This window comes from Chelonia mydas, chromosome 10 (genome assembly GCF_015237465.2).
Source record: "Chelonia mydas isolate rCheMyd1 chromosome 10, rCheMyd1.pri.v2, whole genome shotgun sequence".
NCBI lineage: Eukaryota > Metazoa > Chordata > Testudines > Cheloniidae > Chelonia > Chelonia mydas.
In genome coordinates, this window is record NC_051250.2 from 20480495 (window position 1) to 20504719 (window position 24225).

Consider the following 24225-nt stretch of genomic DNA (forward strand, 5'->3'; position numbering starts at 1 on the left):
TTTGCATCTGTGTTTATTTGTGACACTTTGGGGCTAACTTTAGAGAATTCACCTTGGATTTATATTCCTAACAGAATCCCATTGTCCTCCAGGCAAGTCTGAAAATGCATCTGCTTTCTTCTTCTTATGTACTTGTGCTATGGGTATATACCTTTGTTTCTTGTATTTATTCTTGGTGTTCAAATCACTTTGATAAAAGCTTCCCAAATAGATTGTGAAATATACATAGTTCATCATCTGAAAAAAGCATACTGTAAAGGAAGGAGAACAGAGGGGTATGCTCCAATTTAATGAAGATAATCTGGTTTTGCAGGTTCCATCCAAATGGTAAATTAAAGTACCCTCTGACTTCACCACAGCAAGTTCTGAAAACTCGTCGGTGCCAATAGACTGAGAAACAGAGAGTAATTTTCTCTACATCAACACCTTAAACTATTTCTTTTATAACAAGGTTTTATTATGCTGTCATGTACAAAAAGCTAACATTAAACCTTCATTGACTTCTCAGATGGTGTAAGAAAGGGCTTATTGGCTGCAGTTGAACCTACATTACCTATACCAGAAATATCCAGTATTTTAAAATTTACAAAATTAGTATAAACACGTACTGAAAGAAGACATGATATATAATGAGCAGTGAGGAATAACAATTAAAGCAAAGAAAAAGCTTTCTTATTCTTAAACAGTTTGGCAGTAGATCCCTTTTTAGATTAAATGTCTGGGAGATGCAATAGAAAGCGTACTCGTGGCTGTGTATACATTATAGACTACTGAAAGGTATATACTTTATTACATTAAAATGAAGTCCTGATGTGTGGTTGGATTACTGCTTCTCAACGTAATCCTTAGGTTAATTGTTTGAGATTATTGAACCAAAATATCAGAGAATTTAAAATCATCATCAGCTTCGAGTCCATAAAACTGATATCTGCTTTCCGTTTTTGAGGAAGTGGTGGTATTTGATGACATAGGAGATCTTAATGGTGGTGAATTCATCTTGCTGAGTGAAATGCCAAGTTTGTAGATGAACTCATTTTTTCACTTTAATATTAATGTAACTTTATTACTTGAAAAGAATGCTCTATTTTATATTGTCCTTTTGTATTGCTCAATCAAGTTTATATTTTACATACAAATTGCTATGCAACCCATAAAGTTCAGAAGGTTGGTATTGGTTTTATTTTGTTTATTTTTCTCTCTGCGTGTTTAGACTTTTAAAACAGATTTTGTCTCCTACTAACTCACCAGGAGTTGGCTGGAGTTGCTATTCTGTCAAAAAGTGAGTTCAAACTGTAGAATACTAATGTGAGGACTGACATCAGAAAACAGTAACAGTCCTGAGCCATTTTAGTTGTGGTAATATTTAAAATAAACCATAAAGAAATGCCTTCTTGCCGCCACAATTTCAGTATTTAATATTCCAACTGCAGATACTGCATCTTTCATAAAATAGATTAGCAAGGATTAATTTCAGCACTACTTTGCTAGCCGGAGTCTTTCTTTAGTGCAATTCTGCCCAGGCTCGTGATGATTGCTTGCTCTAGCTTTGCCAATTTCAGCTGGTTCAGTCAGCTGCTTTCTTAGCATAAACCAACTTTCTGGAGCTCAATAACTGGCCCCCAAAGCAGTAGTGTTAGAAATTAAATATATAGCTGGACAAAAACACTCAATAAGTCTGAATAAAAGAAAAGAAACTAAATCCTTAGAACTAAAGTTTATGAATAATGGATTTTTTTTTAAGTCACTTACCAAGGTAGAGCGGCAAGAGCACAAGGAATAATTAGCGCCAAATCCTGTTCTCTGGTACATACTTGGGCGTCTCATTTAAATGAATGGATGCATGCTCTTCCACTTTTCTAAATGAGTTTACCTTTATGATCCTTGCTGTCTGATTATTATATTAGTTAATGTATGCTCACTTCATCTTGAGCAGAAGGCCACAGAACCATAGTAGGCTCTGTACTACACAATGAGCATGATTCCATGTTCTGTCTTTATTCTAATAATTGGGTTAAAATAATAATTGGAATTTATAACCTGGAGGATTGTCCCAAGTAGATGATAACTTTAAGACTGGATCAGTTTTTGTATAATGTGTGTGTCACTTCAAATAAAGAATGAATGGTTTGTTACAGCATTTATGTCATGGCATATTGCAGGGTGATCATTGTGAAAAAGACAAAAGTCTTGGACATATAGTAAAAATGTCAGTATGTCTCAGACATAGTTTTATACCTCAAATTTTTTACGTTATGTAACTTGTATTTCCCTAGTTTACTGTAAATAACTAGGAACAGTGCTTTAGTCTAGATAAGCATGTTAGGTATGAATTCAGTTTATCAGTTTAAACTTAACCCTTCCCCCCTCCCCAAAAAAAAAACAATTTAAAAAAAGGGGGAGGGAAGAGAGAGCCTCCTCTTCTTTGGAAGACTTAAAATCATTTAGTGTTCACTGGTTATCTTTGTATCATTGCTGTATTGTTATTGAGCTTCTGCTTTCTGTTAGCCTAGCTGTGGGTGAAAGGAAGGCTTGCAGCTCTTAAAGTTCTTAGCAAAATAGGCTCTGGTCTTTACCATCAGATCTACCTAATATAAAAATGCCAAAAGTCATATTTTTAAAAAACATGAAAATCACAGAATCCATGTGTGCGCCTAGGCACCCCTGTGTTCACCCCTACAGTGCTGCAGTGATAGGTGAACAAAATATGCCTTGTAAGGTATAATTTGAAAACTATCAAATTAATATCAATAATATCATTGTGAAATGTATGTGATAATGAAGTGTGTGGAATTATGGATACTCACTTATATTATATACTTATATTATGCTTTAAAGACTGCGCCTAAGGCTATGTCTATGCTGTGAAAAAAACACCCCCCTGAATAACAAAAGTTTTAATGACAAAAAGCACCAATGTGGACAGCGCTTTGTCTGTGGGAGAAGCTCTCCTGGTGATGAAGCTACTGTCCGTTGTTCGGCGTGGTTTTATTTAGTTGCTGGGAGAGCTCTCTCCCAGCAACAAAGAGCGGCTACGCTGTGTATCTTACAACAGCATAGCTGCAGTGGCACAGGTGTGCTGTTGTAAGGTGCGAAGTGTAGACATAGCCTAAAAGGTATTTACAGCTAGCATGTTGGGGGAGTGGATAAACAGGTTTTCTTCTTCATGTGCATTCCACAATAGGTGTGCGTGTTCGCCACGTGCACCGGTGCCGGAAGTTTTTCCCCTAGTAGTACCCATAGGGGAGCGCCCCAGCGACCTCTGGAGTGGCACCACTGTGGCACGGTATAAGGGGCACTGCACACTCCCCCCACCCTCAGTTCCTCCTTGCCGCCAGTGAAGGTGCCTCAGAACTGTTCTGCTCCCGCTTTGCTGTAGCTTTCCTCTTGGACTCTGTTAGTTAATACCTGTAGTTAAAAGTAGGTTAGTTAGAGTTAGCTTAGTGCGCCTGGCTTGGGGCATGCCCTGTGCCCCGGGCTTTAAGTTGTGCAACACTTGCAAGTGGCCAGTGCCCGTGAGTGATCTGCACGCAGACTGTTTACGCTGTCTGGGGGAAACCCGTTTCAGCGATTGCTGCAAGATTTGCATATCTTTCAAACCTCGAAACAAGAAGGAGCAGGACATTCGGCTCCGAGCCATTTTGATGGAGTCAGCCCTGAACCCGACACCGCTGTGTTGCTCCAAGTCAGCACCGAGCACCGTGTCATCGGTGCGTGGCGACCCTTCGGTGCCTTCCACCAGCCAGTCCACGGCATTGCTTTTTGGTGTGTCCCGTGGACAGCCTCCTGGCCTCCGACTCAAGTTGAGAGGAGTAGCCTGGTCCACTCCGAGCCAACCTCCCCGGATGTTCGGGTGCCCTCCATGCTGGAGGCCCTGCAGGTAGCCTAGGACGTTATGTCTCTGCTGGTACCGGGGGCACCACCGCCATTGGCTCCTTGGTCCAGAGGCAAGCCGCCACTCAGATCCCCGCAGTCACCGCCTGGACAGTACCATTCACTGTCTAGGGAAGGTTCCCGACGCTGTTCCCTGCTCAGCGACCCCCCTGTGTGCAGTCTGTGCTGGTCCTCGTTGACCCCCACCAGGTTGTCTGGCTGGGTACCAACTTGCAGGGGTTCCAGGCACCGCTCCACCTCGAGGTAACGTAGATCTCACGAGGAGAGCGTGCCCCATCAAGACTGGGACGGACGGCACCAGAGATCCTTGTCTCCAAGAGGCTACCATAGCCCTTTGCGGTACGGGCATTGACGCCGTTCCTGTTCTTCGTCTAGCTCAAGGTCCCTGTTGCAGCACTGCTCCCTCAGCCCCAGGCATCAATCACCGGCACCTTGCCATCGTGGATCCGCCCGTCAGAGCAGCCACTACCGACAGTACTCCCGCTCCTCCATGCCGGGATCAAGGTCTCGCGGTCAGCACCGTTCCCGACACCACCACTTTTTTCAGTCCCAGGATAGCGGTAGATCGTATGCCAGCCCGGCCTCCCTTTGCAGTTGTCAGTCAATGGACCAGGCTACTCAGGCTGAGCAGCCTGCTCCACCAGTGCCACAGCAGGTACAATGGCACCGGTTTCCTTGATCGGCGCCATGGTACCAATAGGTCCTGTGGCCTCCGACGCAGCCCCCAGTGGTGGCTCGCTTGGTGGCCAGAACCTTGGAGAGACCATTGATCTCCCTTTCTCAACCTCCCAGAAAGGAGTCAGTGAAGCATTCATCCCTGGTCCCGCGCCCAGAGGGGGACCGAGTGGTGGGACCTGTGGCACCGGTGGGGACGCAGAGTACCGCACCCCCATCCTCATGCTTCCTGGATGAGGCAATCATGGCCCCTCCTCCGCCTGTCCCGCAGGAGGACTCTAAAACTCATCAAGAGCTGTTGAAAAGGGTGGCATCAAGCCGAGGAGGTGGAGGAACCCTCAGACTCCATCTTTAACATCCTCTCGATTTCGGCACCAGCAGGATGGCTCTCCCACTCCATGAAGGGGTGGCAAAGATCTCGAACGCCTTGTGGCAAACCCCGGCTTCCTTGCCCAACATCTCTAAGAGGGCAGAATGGAAGTACTTCGTGCCCTCCAAGGGGCATGAATACCTGTATACCCACCCTGCCTGCAAATCCCTAGTGGTTGAGTCAATCAACTATAGAGAGAGGCAAGGCCAACCAGCCCGTACTTCTAAGAATAAGGACTCGAGGAGACTAGATCTATTCAGTAGAAAGGTTTATTCGTTCTTAAGTTTCCAACTGAGGGTGGCAAACCACCCAGTCGTGCTGGGTAGATATGAGTTCAATTTGTGGGGCTCTCTGCCCAAATTTGAGGACTCCCTCCAAGAGCATGACAAAAAAGAGTTCAAGGCTCTGGTGGAGGAGGGTACGGCTGCCGCCAGGGCGGCCTTTCAGGCAGCTGATATGGCTGAAATGTCTATGGCCTCTGCAGTGTCCATGAGGAGAGCGTCATGGCTCCTGCTGTCTCGGTTGTCCAGCGAGGCTCAGAATTCCTTACAGGAACTTCCATTTGATGGCAAGGCCCTGTTTGCGGAACAGACATATGTGAAGTTGCACAGCCTGAAAGATTCCTGCACACACTAAAGACCCTTGGCCTCTAAGTCCTAGCCCCGGCCAGGACCAAGTTTAAACTGCAGCAGGCTCCCACCCAGGCCACCTACTCTAGATATGAGCCCTCTTATAAAAAGTCAAGGGACCATAAAAATAACTCCTGCAATGGCAATCCTGGTCTGCGCCCCAACCTCGCATTATGTGTTCATCTCCCAAACCACGGAGGACACTGGGTTCGGCAGGGCTTAAAAAGAAGAATTTTAATTAAAGAAAAGGTAAAAGAATCACCTCTGTAAAATCGGGATGGTAAATACCTTACAGGGTAATCAGATTCAAAACATAGAGAATCCCTCTAGGCAAAACCTTAAGTTACAAAAAGACACAAAAACAGGAATATACATTCCATCCAGCACAGCTTATTTTACCAGCCGTTAAACAAAAGGAAATCTAACGCATTTCTAGCTAGATTACTTACTAACTTAACAGGAGTTGTAAGGCTGCATTCCTGATCTGTTCCCGGCAAAAGCATTCCACAGACAGATGAACCCTTTGTCCGTCCCCCCCCCCCAGCTTTGAAAGTATCTTGTCCCCTCATTGGTCATTTTGGGTCAGGTGCCAGCAAGGTTATCTTAGCTTCTTAACCCTTTACAGTTAAAGGGTTTTGCCTCTGGCCAGGAGGGATTTTATAGAACTGTATGCAGAAAGATGGTTACCCTTTCCTTTATTTTTATGACAGCGGTGCCACTCCAGGGGTTGCTAGGGGCGCTCCCCTGCGGGTACTGCTGGGGGAAAACGTCCGGCACCGGTGCACGTGGCGAGCACGCACACCTCTTGTGGAATGGACATGAGCAACACATCTCAAAAAACACCAGTTACAGAAAAGGTAACTGTCTTTTCTCAAGACAAAGGAAAGAGGCCAACACCTCAAACCAGGTGTGGCCAAATTCACTGGGCTATTCATTGGTATCGGAGGAAGCAGGGAGAGAACATTGACATTGTAAAATTGCAGCAGGAATCATCACATTGGGACGCACCAAGGGGCATCTTAATTGAGATGGAGTGCCCCCCCCCCATAAGCAACAGGAGACTGAACCCCAGGGGATTGATTTGACCCTTGAAACAAAGCCAGACTGAGATATAAGGGCAAACAGAAAGACTTATATTATCCTTCACCTGATGAGACAAGGAAGACCCACACCTGGACTCTGTGGGAATCCTGGCTAAGAGTTAGCCAACTATTGTGGGAAAGAAAGTTTACTTAGGAAACTACCTTGAACAAAGACTGTAGCTTGTTAATGTAGGTCTTAGCCATCATGAAGTTTTTTATTTTTGTTTGTTTGTAACAATTTCTAGGTTTAATTCCTTCTATGTCCTGGTGTTAATAAACTTGTTTTATTTTTATTATGAAACAACTCAGTGCTGTGTTTGAAGGGAAGTGTGTGTTTACCCCAGTTAATAAACTTTATTGTACTGACTCTTTAAAAGAGCAGTGAACTTAGTATCTTGTACAAATGTTCAGTGATAGGGGCTGCACATTGCAGAGAAACCTTTCTGAGGTGCTCGGGGGCTGAAGTTCACTGATTGTTACCTGCTAGGCAAGGTTTGGGCTGGGAGAGACTTGGAGGTTGTTGGTAAGGAAGACAGGCCAGTGTGGCTGGGAGCTGACACACTATCTAATCTCCAGCAAAGCTCTCTTTAGCTAAGGCAGAAAGGTGACTTGCAGCTCTGGTCCCCAGCAGCATGTTACACCATGACACCTGTGAGGAAAAACATAGCAAGACACACATGATATGTTCGTAGTTGAAGAGAATGCTGGAAAAAAATTACAGTATAAATTCCCCTCTTAACTAATAGCAAACCTGTTAACTAATAGCAAAATTATCCCAGTGTGTTACTCTCTTGAACAATGGCTAACAAAGGCCTCAGGCATACAGGAGCAGGTGGAGGGCCTAGGCTGGATGGAGGTCTATGTCTTTGGCTCCTATCCCAGTCACAAAGCTGGCCTCTAGTGCTGCTATGGGATATTTTTGGAGGATGGAAAGAAATGTTATGTTTGTAAGGAGGACAGATAGGGGCCAGTCAGCTGACTTGAAGAGTACGAATTCCCAGCCATGCAGCATTTAGTTCAAATTTACTTTTCTCACCTTCATTGCACCTGCTAAAAAACAGCTCTGCTGAGAGAGGGTACATTTTTAATTCAAACATTTTAAAAATGCACTGTAGGATACATACCCTCAGTGCATTCCTCACACTGTCAATGATGGTGCCCCCAGTGTGGACATGATCTGTCAACAGAGGGAGCATGTGTGAACACCCTTTGGCAATTTTTGTTTTGTCGACTTTTGGGTGTCTACATAAGTTTTGTCAACAAAATTTGGTAGTGTAGACAAGCCCTAAGATGCACACAATTACTATTACCTCTAACTTCCAACAACATAGGTTTGCATTTCAAAGTTCTAGCCTATTTAGCATGCAATGGCCCTAATTAACATTTCTAACATGCCTTTTGTCATAAATATAAAGGGAAGGGTAAACCCCTTTAAAATCCCTCCTGGCCAGAGGAAAAATCCTCTCACCTGTAAAGGGTTAAGAAGCTAAGGGTAACCTCGCTGGCACCTGACCAAAATGACCAATGAGGAGACAAGATACTTTCAAAAGCTGGGAGGAGGGAGAGAAACAGAGGGTCTGTGTCTGTCGGTATGCTGCTTTTGCTGGGGATAGACCAGGAATGGAGTCTTAGAACTTTTAGTAAGTAATCTAGCTAGTTATGTGTTAGATTATGATTTCTTTAAATGGCTGAGAAAAGAATTGTGCTGAATAGAATGACTATTTCTGTCTGTGTGTCTTTTTTGTAACTTAAGGTTTTGCCTAGAGAGATTCTCTATGTTTTGAATCTAATTACCCTGTAAGGTATCTACCATCCTGATTCTACAGGGGTGATTCCTTTACTTCTATTTACTTCTATTTCTATTAAAAGTCGTCTTGTAAGAAAACTGAATGCTTTTTCATTGTTCTCAGATCCAAGGGTTTGGGTCTGTGGTCACCTATGCAAATTGGTGAGGATTTTTACCAAACCTTTCCCAGGAAGTGGGGTGCAAGGGTTGGGAGGATTTTGGGGGGAAAGACGTGTCCAAACTGCGTTTCCCAGTAAACCCAGTTAGAGTTTGGTGGTGGCAGTGGATATTCCAAGGACAAAGGATAAAATTAATTTGTACCTTGGGGAAGTTTTAACCTAAGCTGGTAAAAGTAAGCTTAGGAGGTTTTCATGCAGGTCCCAACATCTGTACCCTAGAGTTCAGAGTGGGGGAGGAACCTTGACACCTTTAAAGATAGGCTTTGGGTTAGTTAGCCTGCAAGCTGTTTAACCCTTTCTAAACATGAATTATATTTTGTATAAGATTCATTGCAATTATATAACAGTAGTAGCAATAATGATTTTAATGGTTATATTTTAATTAGACAATGTCACACCAGGTTATGGTAGGGAAACTAGAAGTTTTTTGGCTTGCATAATAGGCAGGCTGCTCACAAATAAATTACTACTTATGCATAAGAAACAAGAAATCATCACATGCTCCCACACACTGGAAGGAAAAAAAAAATCAGGAAACCTACCTGAAGCTCATGCAAGAAACCTTCCAAAAATATCATAGCCACCCAGCACAAAAACAAAAAGGTGAAACCAGCTTCACAATGTACAGAGAACGTCACCTCCAGGAGAAACCATGACACCAGGATCCATAATGCTCCAGTATCATCAACTTATCAAGACTACCTAATATCAGTGCTGAATTATCTGTACTCTCCCAGAAACTGAACAGCTTCCTCACCACAGAACCTGATACCATACTAACTATGTGGAGAACCAGAAGAATTCTTTCACTGATTTTGCATCAAAGAATTATTTCACAACAAAGGTGACACCACCCGCAACTACCATGTCTCCACTGACAATCATAAGAAAAAAGAATAATCTAATCAGACATGCCACAGTAGACTAAACCACACTCTTGATCATTAAATTGATAGCTTCGGGGAAAAAAATCGACCGTGGAATCCTTAACAGACATCACATCTACCACGATCTCCACCACCAAGAGGACAGGTGTCTAGTCCATGAAATCCAACCAGCAGATAGTGATCAAATCAACAAACAAAGAGAACATCATCCTAGTCCTCAGCCATGATGACTATGTCAATGAGGCCAACCGACATCTCTCTGACAGCACCTGCACCAAGAACTCAAAGACCTCACACCACAATTCTCCCAGGAATTTAGGGATATAATCAAATCCTTCCCCAAACAACTCCAAGAGAAACTATACAACCTCATCCCCCACATAACCATTCCAGGGACCTTCTACATGCTTCCTAAAATACACAAATAAGGGAACTCAGGCAGATCCATCATACCTGTCCATGGCCCTCTTACTGAAGGAATATCAGGACTCATAGAAGCAGAATTAAAGGCCATGAACTGGTCCACTTTATTATGACAATATTATCACAGTACTTTCAATATGGCTCTAAAAATACTGTAGATATATCACCACCTGGCTGTCTGCAAAACAGGATTACAACAACAACAATTATATTAGTCACTTCTCTTCAAATCTTCAGGGCTTCAGTGCTCTTTGAGATTAGAAGATTGTAGATTAATTCTTAGTGTGTATTAATTAGAATCTGTCTTTCAAATGTGTAATATCATGGCCACAAAGGGTGGCTGCCAATCAGCCTTTGCATGAGATAGTGTTGATGGAAAATACTTCTATACTACAGACAAAAGTGCTAACTTTTTATTTGATAGACAGATGATAGAATGTTCAAAAATCCTTGCTCTCCAATTAAATAACCATTCTTGGAGAGATTCTGATTGAATGTGTAAGGGGATTTTTAATTTAAAATTACTTAATGGAGTTAGTTGAGGAAACTGATTATCGGAGGAAAAAGGAACATCTGTCAGAAAACCAGTGTGACCTGGGATACAGAGGGTCTTGGAATTGATTTTTAAATTGACCAATGAATAAGCCTTAAGAGTTTTTAAGCATTCTAAAACACAATTTTAAGTTATGTTTATCTTTTTATTTATTTATTTATTTGTTAGATCAGAAGAGGAAGATATTACATGTCATTGTTAAATTGTAGCATTATAGTTTGTTTTTGGCAGAAGAACAGACATGAATTTGAACAATGTCAATGAGAGAATGCTGAGTAATTAACTAGAGGGTGGCATACTTTGTTATTTGTATAGGTCAAGTGCATGGTGCACACAAGGGACTTTTTGCATTCCTACATTTCCCCATCATAAGCTCTCTGTGTGTCACCCTCCCATCTCTCTCTATTTCAAGGATTCCCAGCACAACCCCCCTCCATCTCTCTCCATCATGCAGGGATTCTGTATGCCCTTCTTCCCCTGTACCAGGGTCTCCCATTCCAGGAGCTCTGTGTACCCCCTCTCCCTATACTTCACCCAAATTTGTATGTCTTTTCTTTCCATTGGGAGATAAGTATTGAGAGTGTCAGCATTTTAAACTGTATTGGGACAATCAAGAGATAAGGTGGGTGAAATAATATGTTTTATTAGGCCAACATCTGTTGCAGAAAGACACAAGCTTTCAAGCTTACAGAGTTCTTCTGGGACAATGGGCAGAGCTGAGATGGGGAGTAATGTTATGCTGGAAGATGCTAATGCCCTCATGCATTTCTTTTGATCTATAGACTATTACGTAGCTGGTGGAAGCGGATGGGTCTGCTAGCCAGATGGCAGGGACTGACTTTGACCATAATCAACATTGTTCTGCCCATTGATGCTTAGAACATTCCTTGCAATTTTGGAATTGCTTGGATGCAGCATTCAAAAGTTATCATGTTACATCCAAGCAGAGAGAAATACCATCAAGTCAAGTGTAGGACCTTGCTTTGTTTGGGCTATCATTTTCTTTCCTATTTTAATAAAACTAAATGTTTAGAGACTAACAGGGTCAAATTATATATGACTTTGGTCTACGACCTAGAACAATGGATTATAGTGAAAAAAATGCTTTATAAAAAATCAGTGTTAATGTTTGAATTGGTATCTGGATTTTTCTTGTTTATTCTCTCTGGTATCTCTGAATTATATCATTCCTGTAGCATAGTGCTTCCTCTGACCGGGACCACAAGGAGTTGCCATTCTCCTGTTGGTCTGATCTAAGTTCTGCTAAGATGGGAAGGGCCACTGGACTGGGAATTCGGAGATCTGGTTTCAAATTTGCCACGGGCTTCCTGGGCAAATTACTTATTCTTTCTTTTTGTCTCAGTTTCCCCATCTGTTAAATGTAGTTAAAATGTTTCTACTTCAAAGAGGTGCTTGTCTGGTGCGTACATGCCACAGTAATGAATTCTTAATAAATTGGGGAAGTGGATTGGGAGAGGCATGAGTAGACACTAGAAAAGGAATAGGATTCTTGGCAAGATATTGATATTTATGGCTTATGTTTGCTATATGAAGGTTATTGAGAACTGACCATTTGTTTATTTTTTAAAAATTTGGTTTAAATAACTTGTGCTAGTTTCTGTTACATAGAGTATTCATTTTTGATAGATTATTTCATGATATTGAAGACCTTTCCTACTCTGCTGACACAATTTGAGGTCCCCAGTTCCTCAGGGTGGCTGTCGATGTTATCATAGCATCTGTTTTAGGGTTGTTGCTTATTTAGTAGCCAGAAATTAGGCTGAATTCGTAATTAAGGGCCGGCGGTGAAATCCTGCCCTCACTGAGGTCAATGGCAAAACTCCCATTGACTTCAGTAGGGTCAAGATTTCAACCCAGCGTGTACCAGGCTGCTTGATTTAGTGATGTATAGTAATAAATCAGCTACAGAGACATTTTGTTCTCCACCCTTCTATACTCACGTTTTGTAATGCATTTGCCTAACAGTAGCCATCTGCATGCCTTATGGGCACTAAACTAAAACGAGCTTAACCAGTCTTTTTAACATTTAGGCCTTATTTTCTTTGATTTCCCAAGTGAGCTGAGATTAATGGTCTTGAAATATCTTGGCTTCTGAATAGCATTCTCTGTTAAGATAATAAAGCTGTAAATGCTTATACTAAAGCAGGAACTTTAATTTGCCTTTCAAACTCTATTATATGATCGTCAATAAATTCAATATGACACAGGGCTCTTAGTGTCAGTTCTTCATACCTTACAATCTCAAAGAAAATTCAATATCTGTGTTCTTCAAAGAACAGGAAGTAAAATCTTTAACGATGTATACAATAAATGAATCTATTTTTTCAGTCTTTAAAATATTCAGTTACAGTGTATTAGACTCCTTAATTACTTAACTACAGGTTACACCTTACTAGGTAACATAGAATTGCATGATTCACCAAATTACAATTTTCTCTGTACTTGAGTAGTAAAAATAGGAATTCCATATTAAATAACTACATTAAAATAATTTAGGTATACTTTGTTTTATAAGGAGCCTGAAAAATTCTGAATAATAGTTATCTGTGCCAAAGTAATATATTTTAAACATAGTGATTAAAGAAAGGTGGAGAAAGAGCTGAGGGGATAAAAAGTATTTAAAAATGCAGTTCTTACCACAATGCATCAAATGTTTGCACATATGGAAATGTTTCCTACCACTGGCATTGATATCTTTCATTTAAATTTAATTTCTTTTACATTAAGATTTCTAATATATTGTGCCTGAATTATATATTATGTCTTAGAATCTTCTAGTTTTTATTAATTCAGTAAGATAGTTTAAACACATGCTTAGTGTCATTATGTCACGTACTTAGGGACATGTAATCTTGTTAAGTATCTTGTTGAATTGGGGTCTAAATCCCTTGGTTTTCTATCACTTACTATGAAATCCAGTACCCTTGCATTATTGTCAGCCACCAGCATCATACTCAACATGGCTGTTTGTAATCACTTACCCTCTCTTCTTCCAAAATCTCTTCATTTACAAGTGTGCTGAATTCTTTCCACTGATAGTCTTTTAAAATGTTAACGAATCAGTCACGTTATCTTAATTCCCTATTAAATCTAGTTAGCAGAGTTATTTCACTAGCTATTATTTTAACATTTGTATTGCTCTTTAAATAGTTGGCCATGTAGTCTACCTATTTTTAGAGCCCCATCACTGTAATACCTGAGTTCCTATTGCCAAATACAATTGCCTGTAGTTTTGTGTGTTCATGTATAAACTAAGTAGACCAAACTCAACAGCTCTGGCATTCTCAACTTTAAGATTATCATATTTGCTTTCTCCAGCAGAATCTATCATTATAATCATGAAGAGCAAGTGAAGTGATGTACAATGGTAACCATTACAAGCTAACATTTAACAAGTTATCACACAATACTGTGATTATTGCCTGTACTATGTATAGGGAAATACCATAGTAACTCAAATACTATTTGTGTGGTAGCTGTTTGTCCATTATCTGATTATAGTCATGAAAGGTTTGGGGTTGGGAACCTTGTTTCCTTTAGGAGTCCATGGCACCATGTATGAAATACAATGCTGAATAGTTTTGTAAAGTCTATATTCATCTCTTGACTTTTTCACTGTTTCTGTAAAAGTGATTATCTTCTGTAATACTTTTAAAAATTGCCATGAAATGTTTAAATGTTGGTATCTAAAGTTAGGCACCTAAATAAAATAATTAGATCCTCAACACTGTTGAAAATCAGGCCAATTATACAGGTATCTTGATGTGGATTTGGATATTTAATTTTAGTCTCCTGAGTTCTAATATTTTTGCTTTGGCTTTTTTCTTGCTTATTCCTGTTTCCTCTGTTTTCTTTTTGATCATTGTGTCTCTGATGACCATTAGCACTACTTTTTTCAGATGATCATCATCTCAGTAATCTGGAAACTCCTTAAAAAATGCTGTTGAAGAAATATGGCAGTTTTGCCTCATAAGTTCTAATCTGCCCTAGCACATTATATAAACTGCACAAGTCATTAATATTAGAAAGTTTGGGGTGGGAAGAATAGGGCACAGATGCTGCAGGGGGAACCAGTGGAAACATAGCTCCTAAAGGAATTAGGTTGCTGTGGGTAGGAAAGCAAGAAGTCACACCAAAGAGAACACTAGTCCCAAATGCCCTCAGTCATGAGTCCTGAGTTCATTGTGGAGTTTCTGGGTTTCAGAGCCATGCCTTTCCTCCATAAGGTTAAAGCCCCTTTTCCCAATAGAGAACATAGTTCCAGAGCCATTAATTAATTCTCAGAGTTTTGTGAGCATGTTTTCCTTTTCTGTGGGTTTTCCCTCAGAGAGGGGAACATTTAGCACATTATTGGTAGTACCCTCATGAAAGTAATTGAGCTGTGGCAAAAACATCCATTATGTGAAATTATACTACACGTCCTGTGCAAAAAAAAAAAAAAAAGGGGGGGGTGGGGGGGGGGAGATAAAACTGCTTCTATTTTTCAAACAATAAGATTTCAGTAGTTTATACTCCAGGATTTTATAATCCGTTTTGACTTCTTAAAAAAACTCATTCATTCATGAAGGATGTGTTTTGCTTTAGCATAACTGTGATGGGTAAATACAATTTATGACATAAGAATTATGACGAGAAATTCATTTGTGAAGTTGGAAAACTATTAAATGTAGAGAAATCAGTGTAAACTATATCAGATTAATTTTTTCTTTGTGCACTGGTCAGTAAACCTGCTGGCAACAGAAAGCATTAATAGCTATCTTACCACAAAATTACAGCCACGTCTTGTAATAATGAGCAAGTTAATGTATGTTACCACTGAAACCAATAAAAGGGAATTAGATTAATGACCTGTTGAATAAACATAGCTACACTTGATGACTGTTTGCAGTCAGATGTAGTTGTAGGTAAATAGTCCTAAAACTAGTGAGAGTGTTATGTCATAAAGGTGAAGGTAATTGACAAACAGTACTTTTAACAAAGAGAGACAAAATGAATGTAATGATTGCCTTTAAAATTGATCTTTTCTTTTCTACGCTTGCAGGTATATATCAGAATAAAAGATGATGAATGGAATGTTTATCGAAGATATGCAGAATTCAGAACCTTGCATCACAAGCTACAAAATAAATACCACCAAGTAAGGACCTTTAACTTCCCACCAAAAAAAGCCATTGGAAACAAGGTAAAGGAAAATGTATTCTCAACATTTATTAATATTGTGAAATTAGATACTGAATACATTAAAGTGAAAGTTATAATCAAAAATTTAATTTAACAAAATAGAACATGAATGAGGATAAGTATATCTATTATGTTTGATGTAGCATGAATGATGTATCTCATGAAATGCACAATACAAACTATAATTTTCCCAGTTGAGAAACGAGGAACAAATCGTAGGGCATAGTGAATTGAATGCTTGATCTATATATTCCATTTAGTTATTTAATGTGAACAGTGCTTCATAATTAACTTTTTAATGTGTTAAACTAATTCCTGATTTAAGACTATTAGAGGATTAGTAAAAACAAGCAATGATTTCTATTGCTTGCAGATCTATGCAGGTGATAGGGTAGGTTTTCAGAGACATATGTCTGAAAGGTATTGTATATGAAGGAGATTTTCAGTTATGTGCAATTAAATATTTCAATGTATAAATGAAATGTTGGTGGGTCTTTAATCTATATTCTGACCAAGGTTTGATATACAACCTGTGCAGAAAATCTGAAGTAAATCAAATACTGGTAACTTTACAATTAGTCGTTCCTATTAATTTATTCATCTGTAATAGGACTTGGACTAATCAATTTCTCAGTATTCTCAGAAGACATACCAAGTAAATTATTTACACATAGAAAATCCAGATTGTCCTACGCAGTCAGTGTGGTCTCTGGTTGTTTTGTTTTTAAATAGTCGATGTTTGCTGGTGCCATTTGAAGGAATACAGAAATAAAACACAAGATTCTGGTAAATGGATTAAAGATCAAGGTTGCAATCTTATTGAAATGTCTCAAGCTTCAGTTATGCCCAACAGCTAGTCATGCATGTTGTCCTAAAAGCCAACAGCCATAAGGATACCTATCAGATTAATTTCAACAATGGTAGGATGAAGCACACAGGACACAACTCCCAAACCATACCAATGTTGAGATGGAAGACATACTTTTGTGAAGGGATCTATACATGAGACCTGTACATAAGCCCCTCATTCCTTAAGGCCCTTAGCACAGCTGTTTCCTGACCTGAGTCCAAGATTTAAGAAAGGAGGCCAAGACAATCAACTGTTAGAACAAGAGACTCCTATCTATCAAGTGAAGTTAATAACAAATGTCCCAGGCAATGTGGACCCAAGTACAGTATTTCAGTGACTTTATTCTAACAACAGCTCTTAATCTCTCCTTCCAGGCCATGTGTAAACAATGTGCCCTCCCCACTCATGGACACCCATGTCCTCACCCAGGGATCCCCATTTCAGTGTGCTCCAGGGGGAAGGTGGAAAGGAAGGAAACTAGTTAGTGCGCTACAGGAAAATGTTCTTTCCTGACCTCCAATACTGTTATGAGATTCTGCCTATAATCATGTGAGTGCTCATCTCCCCCAGCAACCCACCGAGAGTGATCAGATAGTAAGTGTGGGGAAGTAACGGGGACAGGGGAGGGGTAACAGGTTGTTTACATAAGACAAAGCCCCTAATATCGGGATGGTCCCTGCAATATTGGGACATCTGGTCACCCTAAGCCGACCCCAGTGTATATCAAGGCATTTAGCCTCTCTCAGCATGTTGGCAGAACTATGTGAGATCATGCACTAGTATGGACTGCTGACACTTTCTTATTTTGAGCTCCCAGGGTTCTGAAAGAGTTGGACCATCACCAGGACAACTAAGAGTGAGATACTGACCGCTTCTCTATGCAGTGTGAAGAGGCCAGAGTGATATAAAGGTGCTCTTAAAATCCTGGATCCAGCTGACGGGAGAATTTCCCTGGTACAGGAACTGAGGAAAACAGTCGGCTATTTTTTGAGGATTCCCAGCATAAGAGGGGTTTTGCAGGAAGGGGGAATGTGTCAGGGTGGGGTCACAGCAAGTAGCACTGTACAAATTCTGGGCAGCACTGCTTCCTATCAGTGTTGCGGGGTGGGGACAAGCGGGGCAGGCAGCAGGTGGGGACAGCCTGTAATAGCTTAGACAACCCTGAGGGGCTGCATAACTTACGTTGGGGTCTACTTTAGCCACCAGCAGCAGCCCGGAATTGGGCAGATGTAAAAGCCACCGTAGGACCCCTCCTGCTAGGTTCTGAGTTCTGTGAGAGAGAGAGAGCGAGTCTAGACACTAACCCTGTTTCTTCTTCTCCCCACTATCTGCAACGAAACAAACAATAAATTGCTGAGTTGATGTGGGGAATCAGATAAAAGACCAGGTGCAAGCAGCTTCTCCAGCACACATTGTGGCATCATCCTCCAGTCATGGAAAGTGTGATTCTTATGGATTTAGGAATCCTCATGAAACTTTCTAATGACAACCAGACCATACAAATAAGGGAGTTATGTATAACCTTTGTCTTCACCACCTGCAAATACATTTACTGTTGAATTATTAACTAAGTCCTAAAGTCACTAAAAATAAAACTATGCAAACCAAAATGGAAACAAAAGCAAAAATACACTTCTTGAAAGCTGAATATATATTTAAGGAGGAAACCTTTACTATTTTACATTCCTTCCAACAAATATAGTAGCAGTACCTATTTGTATACATTAATTCCTGACCCATCAATGTAAACTGTAAACAATTTCCATATACATTCCACAGATTTCCTGTGTGACTTTAACTAGTCATTTATTCTCTTTGTGCCTCAGTGTCTCATCTGTAAAATGGGAATTATGGTACTTCCATAATACTGGGGTTTGGTGAGGATAAATTCATTAAAGATTGTGAATCATTCAGATACTGCAATAATGGGGTCCATATATGTACTTTAGATAGATGGATAGATCTATTCAGATAAGTATCTCCCATCCTGTACTTTTTAAAATGGTTCTCAAGTGTTGCAGTCTGAGAAAGGCTTGCTGTTCATTCTGACTCTTCTGGGGAACTTGTTCTTTTGGAAGCCATATAATTATTCTCCTCACTACCATTAGTGTGTTCTGCATCTAAGTTGCTTTTTTTAAACAGAAGTACCCTTCAGATCAGAAGTACCATTTCATATGCATTGTGGCCTATTTATGTACATTTAATATAGTATTCATAATTTCAGTAGAGTCTCTTTGCTCTGCTTTCATCATATTTACCGGTAGCTACTATATATTTGTATAATGACTTCAATAATTCATAGATTTTAAGGTGAGAAGAGATCATTAGATCATCTAGTCCAGGGGTTCTCAAATTTCATTGCACCGCAACCCCCTTCTGATAACAAAAATTACTAAATGACCCAGGAACGGGGACCAAAACTTGAGCCCGCTCAAGTCCCGCCGCCCCGGGCAGGGAGGCCAAAGCTCAAGAGCTTCAGACCCAGGCAGAGTGCCTATAACCTGAGCCCTGCCACCCAGGGCTGAAGCCCTCAGGCGGTGGGGTTCGGGCTTCGACTTTGGCCCCAGCAAGTCTAATGGCAGCCCTGGTGATCCCATTAAAACAGGGTTGCAACTCACTTTGGGGTCCCGACCCACACTTTGAGAACCACTAATCTAGTCTGACATCCTATATAATGCAGACCAATCTGGTTACTAAATGACCAGGTGTAGTCTTTCATTAATATAATCAATCCAATATGTAGTGTCAGCTAGGTAGATTTTTTTTTAATTACTAAAGAATCTAAATATGTTTCTGATAACTACTCGATTTTTAAGAATGGTAGTAGAAGAGTGCTATTCTTGATATGGTTGTCACTCTAAACTGATAATTTTCCTGCCTAGTGGTAATTGTTCTTTGATCCCTTTTCTTTTTGGCTTCTCTTTAGTACAGCGATATCATTGCTTCTCTTTAGTACACTGATTGTTGCCCAGAGCAACAGTTCTGGAGAATTCTTAATACGTACTTTATTATCACAGACAGATTGAGTGTTAGAGGTTAGATACTCAGCAAGGTCATGAGTCTGATGGGCATATTTTAATAATTCCATATCTTATGGATGCAAAATTATTCTAGTAGCCACTATACTGGTGCATGATCATCTGTTTCGAGGCCAATTTGTTAATGTTCAACTGTGTAAAATTGAAGGAAAATAACAATCGATTAATTAAAAAAGATAGATGGGAATAAGAAAAGCATATTTCCTTGTTCTATAGGATTAGGAAATGCTAACTGATGGGTGGGCTGTTCACATCAAATATTGTCTATGCTCAATTGCAGCTTCAGTGGAGCTAGAGGAAATGAACTACAGTTATCCGTCTAGTGTTGATCAAGCAATTATCAAAATATTTTGATTAATCCCAGGCTCATGAAATATTTTTGCATAAAATCTACAAGGCACAATATTAGTTCAGGAACAATACATAAGAACAGTACAATATATTTCCTGTAATTAGAGACATGCATAATTTTTATTAAAAAAACGAGGTATCTGGTAGCACCTTAAAGACTAACAGATTTACTTGGGCATAAGCTTTCATGGGTAAAAAACCCCACTTCTTCGGATGCATGGAGTGAAAATTAAAGATGCAGGCATAAATATACTGATACATGAAGAGAAGGGAGTTACCTTACAAGTGGAGAACCAGTGTTAACAAGGCCAATTCAGTCAGGGTGAATGTGGTCCGCTCCCAATAATTGATGAGGAAGTGTGTGACAGCTGCTCCACTCGGGTGAGTGTGTGCTACAGAGCCCTGTCTGGATACAAATTTTGTATCTGCATCTGAGCCACGATCAACAAAAATGTTCCATGGATATAAAGCGTATATCCACGGATTTGCAGGGCTCTAACCATAAATACATGTTTAGTTTTATTTTCATTTAACTATATCACAACTTTTGATGGCATGTTCTTGAACAACAGTACAAGTAGCCTCATAGGAAGCATTACACTCAATGGATGATTGAAAGATGGGGAGATGCCACTGAGCTACCTTCCCATACCAGAGGGAGTTGGATTTCCTGGGACAGTAATTTCCATGGGATTGTGTCTATGCCTTGGAATAACGCAGTTCCATCTGAGCCTTGGGATTAGGTGGTCCAGTATAGGTCTTAGATAGTTAGTAATGTAATGAGTAATGCAAGAGGAAAAAGCTGGTGATGATTCTGGGCCATATGGTTCCCCTTCCTTTTTAGTTGCATGTGGCCTTTCAGGTGTACAGAATTATTTCAATAAAAGTTGTTGCTCTTAGGTCAGAATTATGGCGGGAGGCAGGGTCCTCCCATAGTTAAAGTTACAACTAGCTTCCCATTTCCTGTTTGTCTTATTGCCATCTGCACACAGTATCAACTCTGGGGATTTATCTCTCTCAATTTCATGAAGATGAGGTGTGGATTCACATACACTATTAAACCAGGTTATTTGCTCCTTGAAAACTTGTCAGATGACAAGAATCAGCAAAAATCCTTTGGATGTTTTATAGTATGTTATTTATGAGAGATGCATTCAGAGCCTTTCTTCCCAAAATTAAAATATTTGGCAATCACTTTCAGCAGTTTTTTTTTCTCCCTGTTCCTCCTGGAGCTGCTGGGCCTTTTCTATGTCCTGTTGTTAGTCACACCTCTCAAATTTAGTGCAACTCCAGGGACACTTACTGGATTCTCTCTGAAAAGAGGATGATACCAAATGTTCTCTGAAATGGCCTAGATCTACTAGTGCAGAAAGTCACAAAATGCTCTCCAGCATGTTTCTATAGAGAGTACTGGAGCACTGAAGGGTGAACCTGCCAAGAAGACAATTATGTGCAACAGTATATGGAGTGCTATTAACTCTCCAACCTACTGTAATAGAGACATGAGGGAACGCAGGTACAAGTTCAGAGAGACCTGAAGCTTTGTCACAAAGAAAATGGGGAGAGAGAATAGTGTTGCAACTGAATGAAAATAGAGAAAAATTCCAGGAAATCAGATGTCTGTAATTTTGACAGTGCTGAAATTGTATACAATGGCAATTATCTGTGAAAGGAGAAAATATTTAACAATTGTAAAACAGTAAGATTTAGAATACAGTATATTATTTGGTACGATTATTATGTTTGCTGTGCAGTTGTTCCTTCCAATTGTTTATCTCTAGAATAAATTGTGTTCTATGTTCAGGTCTTTTCAAAATCACATATCTACAATTAGAATTTAGTCTTAACACTTTTAAATGGGGAAACATCAGTCTATTGTATAGGCAGTTGCGATAGAGCCAATATATATACATATATTCGTCCTCATTCCACCTGATGTCATAATCCATCACAAATTAGTATAAAGAGAACAGAGAGAAAAGAAGGAAGATCCCTTATAGGTAAGTAACCCTGCTTTTACATTGCAGAGGAGAAAGTCTACTAGATTTCAGTTTTGTGACCTTGTTTTACAGTACTCAGGTAACACATTTTAAATATATTAAATTAAAACTAATGTAATGCAATGAAAAACTTACTCATCCTGTCCAAGTGTTTTTGATTTAGACCAGAACTACATTGAATTATTTATATACACAAATTGATAGAGAACTATGGTGATAGCAGTACATCTAAAACTTTAATATAACAAAAGTATCTTTTTACACATCCGAACTTCACATAGAATACTTGCTATCGGTGATCTTTCTGAGCTGAGAACAAATGGATGTCAGAAAACTTGAAGTGATATAATCCTTACTAGGATAAACAGAATTTCTTCACAATATCTGTCTTGCATTGCAGAAGAGAGTAAGAATGGGAAAAGAACAAGGCAGTTATTCTTGTTCTCTTTCCTTGTTTAGTGCTTTTACTCTAACAGGGGAGATGTTTTTTCTTAGTGATTCTATTCAATATACATCCATCTCACACCTGACACTTTCCATGCAGTGAGCTATTGGTCATTTCATGTAATGTTGAAGGATCTGAACTGCATTGTGAATACTTGAGTCTGCTTTATACCTTTTAAAACGTATGTCTTATACCAATACTGGTCATGATTTGCTATCAATTTACTTAATATCAACTTTTATCCACAAACATGTACAAAGTGATTTGTTACTTCTAACAATGTTTTTTCATATTTGAAACATCATAGTCTTTCATTCAGTCTGCTGGTACCTTGGATATATTCCATTTATGCTTGTAACTTTGCCTACACTCTCTCCATAATTCACCTCCACAAGGAGTACTCCCCTCGCGTCATTTCCTAATGTCCAAAGGACAGGGGTTTTCCTCCTATGTTCTAAAGGGAGGCCCTGGGGAACGTGGCCTACCCCTTGTGGAGCTCCCCAGACTTGGCAAGGGTCATGGAGAATGACTCTTTCCCCATTTGCCTTTCAACCTCTTGCTGCTCCCTGGTCTCACAATGGGACGAACTCCACTACTACCTCTGATCTCCCACCTTAGGAGGTTTGTGGCCTACCCTGGGAAGCCTTTGGGTGCTCAGCCAGGCTTCATTCTCCTCAGTGATCTTAATAGGCCACTTGGCAATCACTTCAGATCCTTAAAAGGCTCCTCAGTCCCAAATGAACCAAAATTGGCTTCTGAATCCTAAATGAGCCAAATGAGACTTTTAGGGAGTTGGAGGAGGCTCCAGATAAATGGCTTAAAGTTGGGGGCGGGGAGAGGTGAACGACTCCTATGATCCTAATGCTTGTGGAGAATGGATCTTTTAAGTCTCAAAAGGGGGACTAATGAGCCATTTAAGACTTGATGGATTTTCTCCCCTCATGGAGACCCCATCTAATTCTGTGGCTTCACCCTCAGCTCCGAAACAGGTCTTCACTTACTGTTCATTTACTAAGGCTTGTGGGGAGAGGGAAAAAAGTTCATATAAATCATTGGGAGTTCTGCCTTCTTGCAGAACTTCCTTTACCCCCACAGCCCTCTGCTCTTCCTCCCCCAGATCTCTTAGGATTTGCAGGTGCAGTACTTCCTTTCTTTGGGCCTCGGGATCTGATCTACCAATTTTGAAGCCAGTGATATGAGCGTTTTTTTGTTTGTTTGTTGCCTATTTTAGAGTGGAAAGGGCAAAACTGTGCTTATAAGTTTCTACTCAATGGCAATCTTCACAATGGACTGACTACCGCCACTCCACTGCAATATGATGTGCATGCACATTGTCAAGGTTCCTCCCCCACTCTGAACTCTAGGGTACAGATGTGGGGACCTGCATGAAAACCTCCTGAGCTTACTTTTACCAGCTTAGGTTAAAACTTCCCCAAGGTACAAATTAATTTTATCCTTTGTCCTTGGAATATCCACTGCCACCACCAAACTCTAACTGGGTTTACTGGGAAACGCAGTTTGGACACGTCTTTCCCCCCCAAATCCTCCCAACCCTTGCACCCCACTTCCTGGGAAAGGTTTGGTAAAAATCCTCACCAATTTGCATAGGTGACCACAGACCCAAACCCTTGGATCTGAGAACAATGAAAAAGCATTCAGTTTTCTTACAAGAAGACTTTTTTAATAGAAATAGAAGTAAATAGAGGTAAAGGAATCACCCCTGTAAAATCAGGATGGTAGATATCTTACAGGGTAATTAGATTCAAAACATAGAGAATCCCTCTAGGCAAAACCTTAAGTTACAAAAAAGACACACAGACAGAAATAGTCATTCTGTTCAGCACAATTCTTTTCTCAGCCATTT

The 24225-nt window shown here is 40.2% G+C and overlaps 1 protein-coding gene across 8 annotated transcripts in view; it reads left to right on the forward strand.

Annotated features, from left to right (window-relative positions):
• The window catches only part of SNX29 (sorting nexin 29), a 450561-nt gene that overhangs the window by 311289 nt on the left and 115047 nt on the right, over positions 1 to 24225 (forward strand). For all 8 annotated transcript variants that reach the window (XR_006284108.1, XM_043523231.1, XM_043523230.1 and 5 more), the window contains one exon: positions 15538 to 15678. Coding sequence is in view for 7 of the 8 variants with exons in the window: in XM_043523231.1 (XP_043379166.1) it covers positions 15538 to 15678 (141 nt within the window). In the remaining variant the exon portion in view is untranslated. The remainder of the gene's footprint in view (positions 1 to 15537; positions 15679 to 24225) is intronic.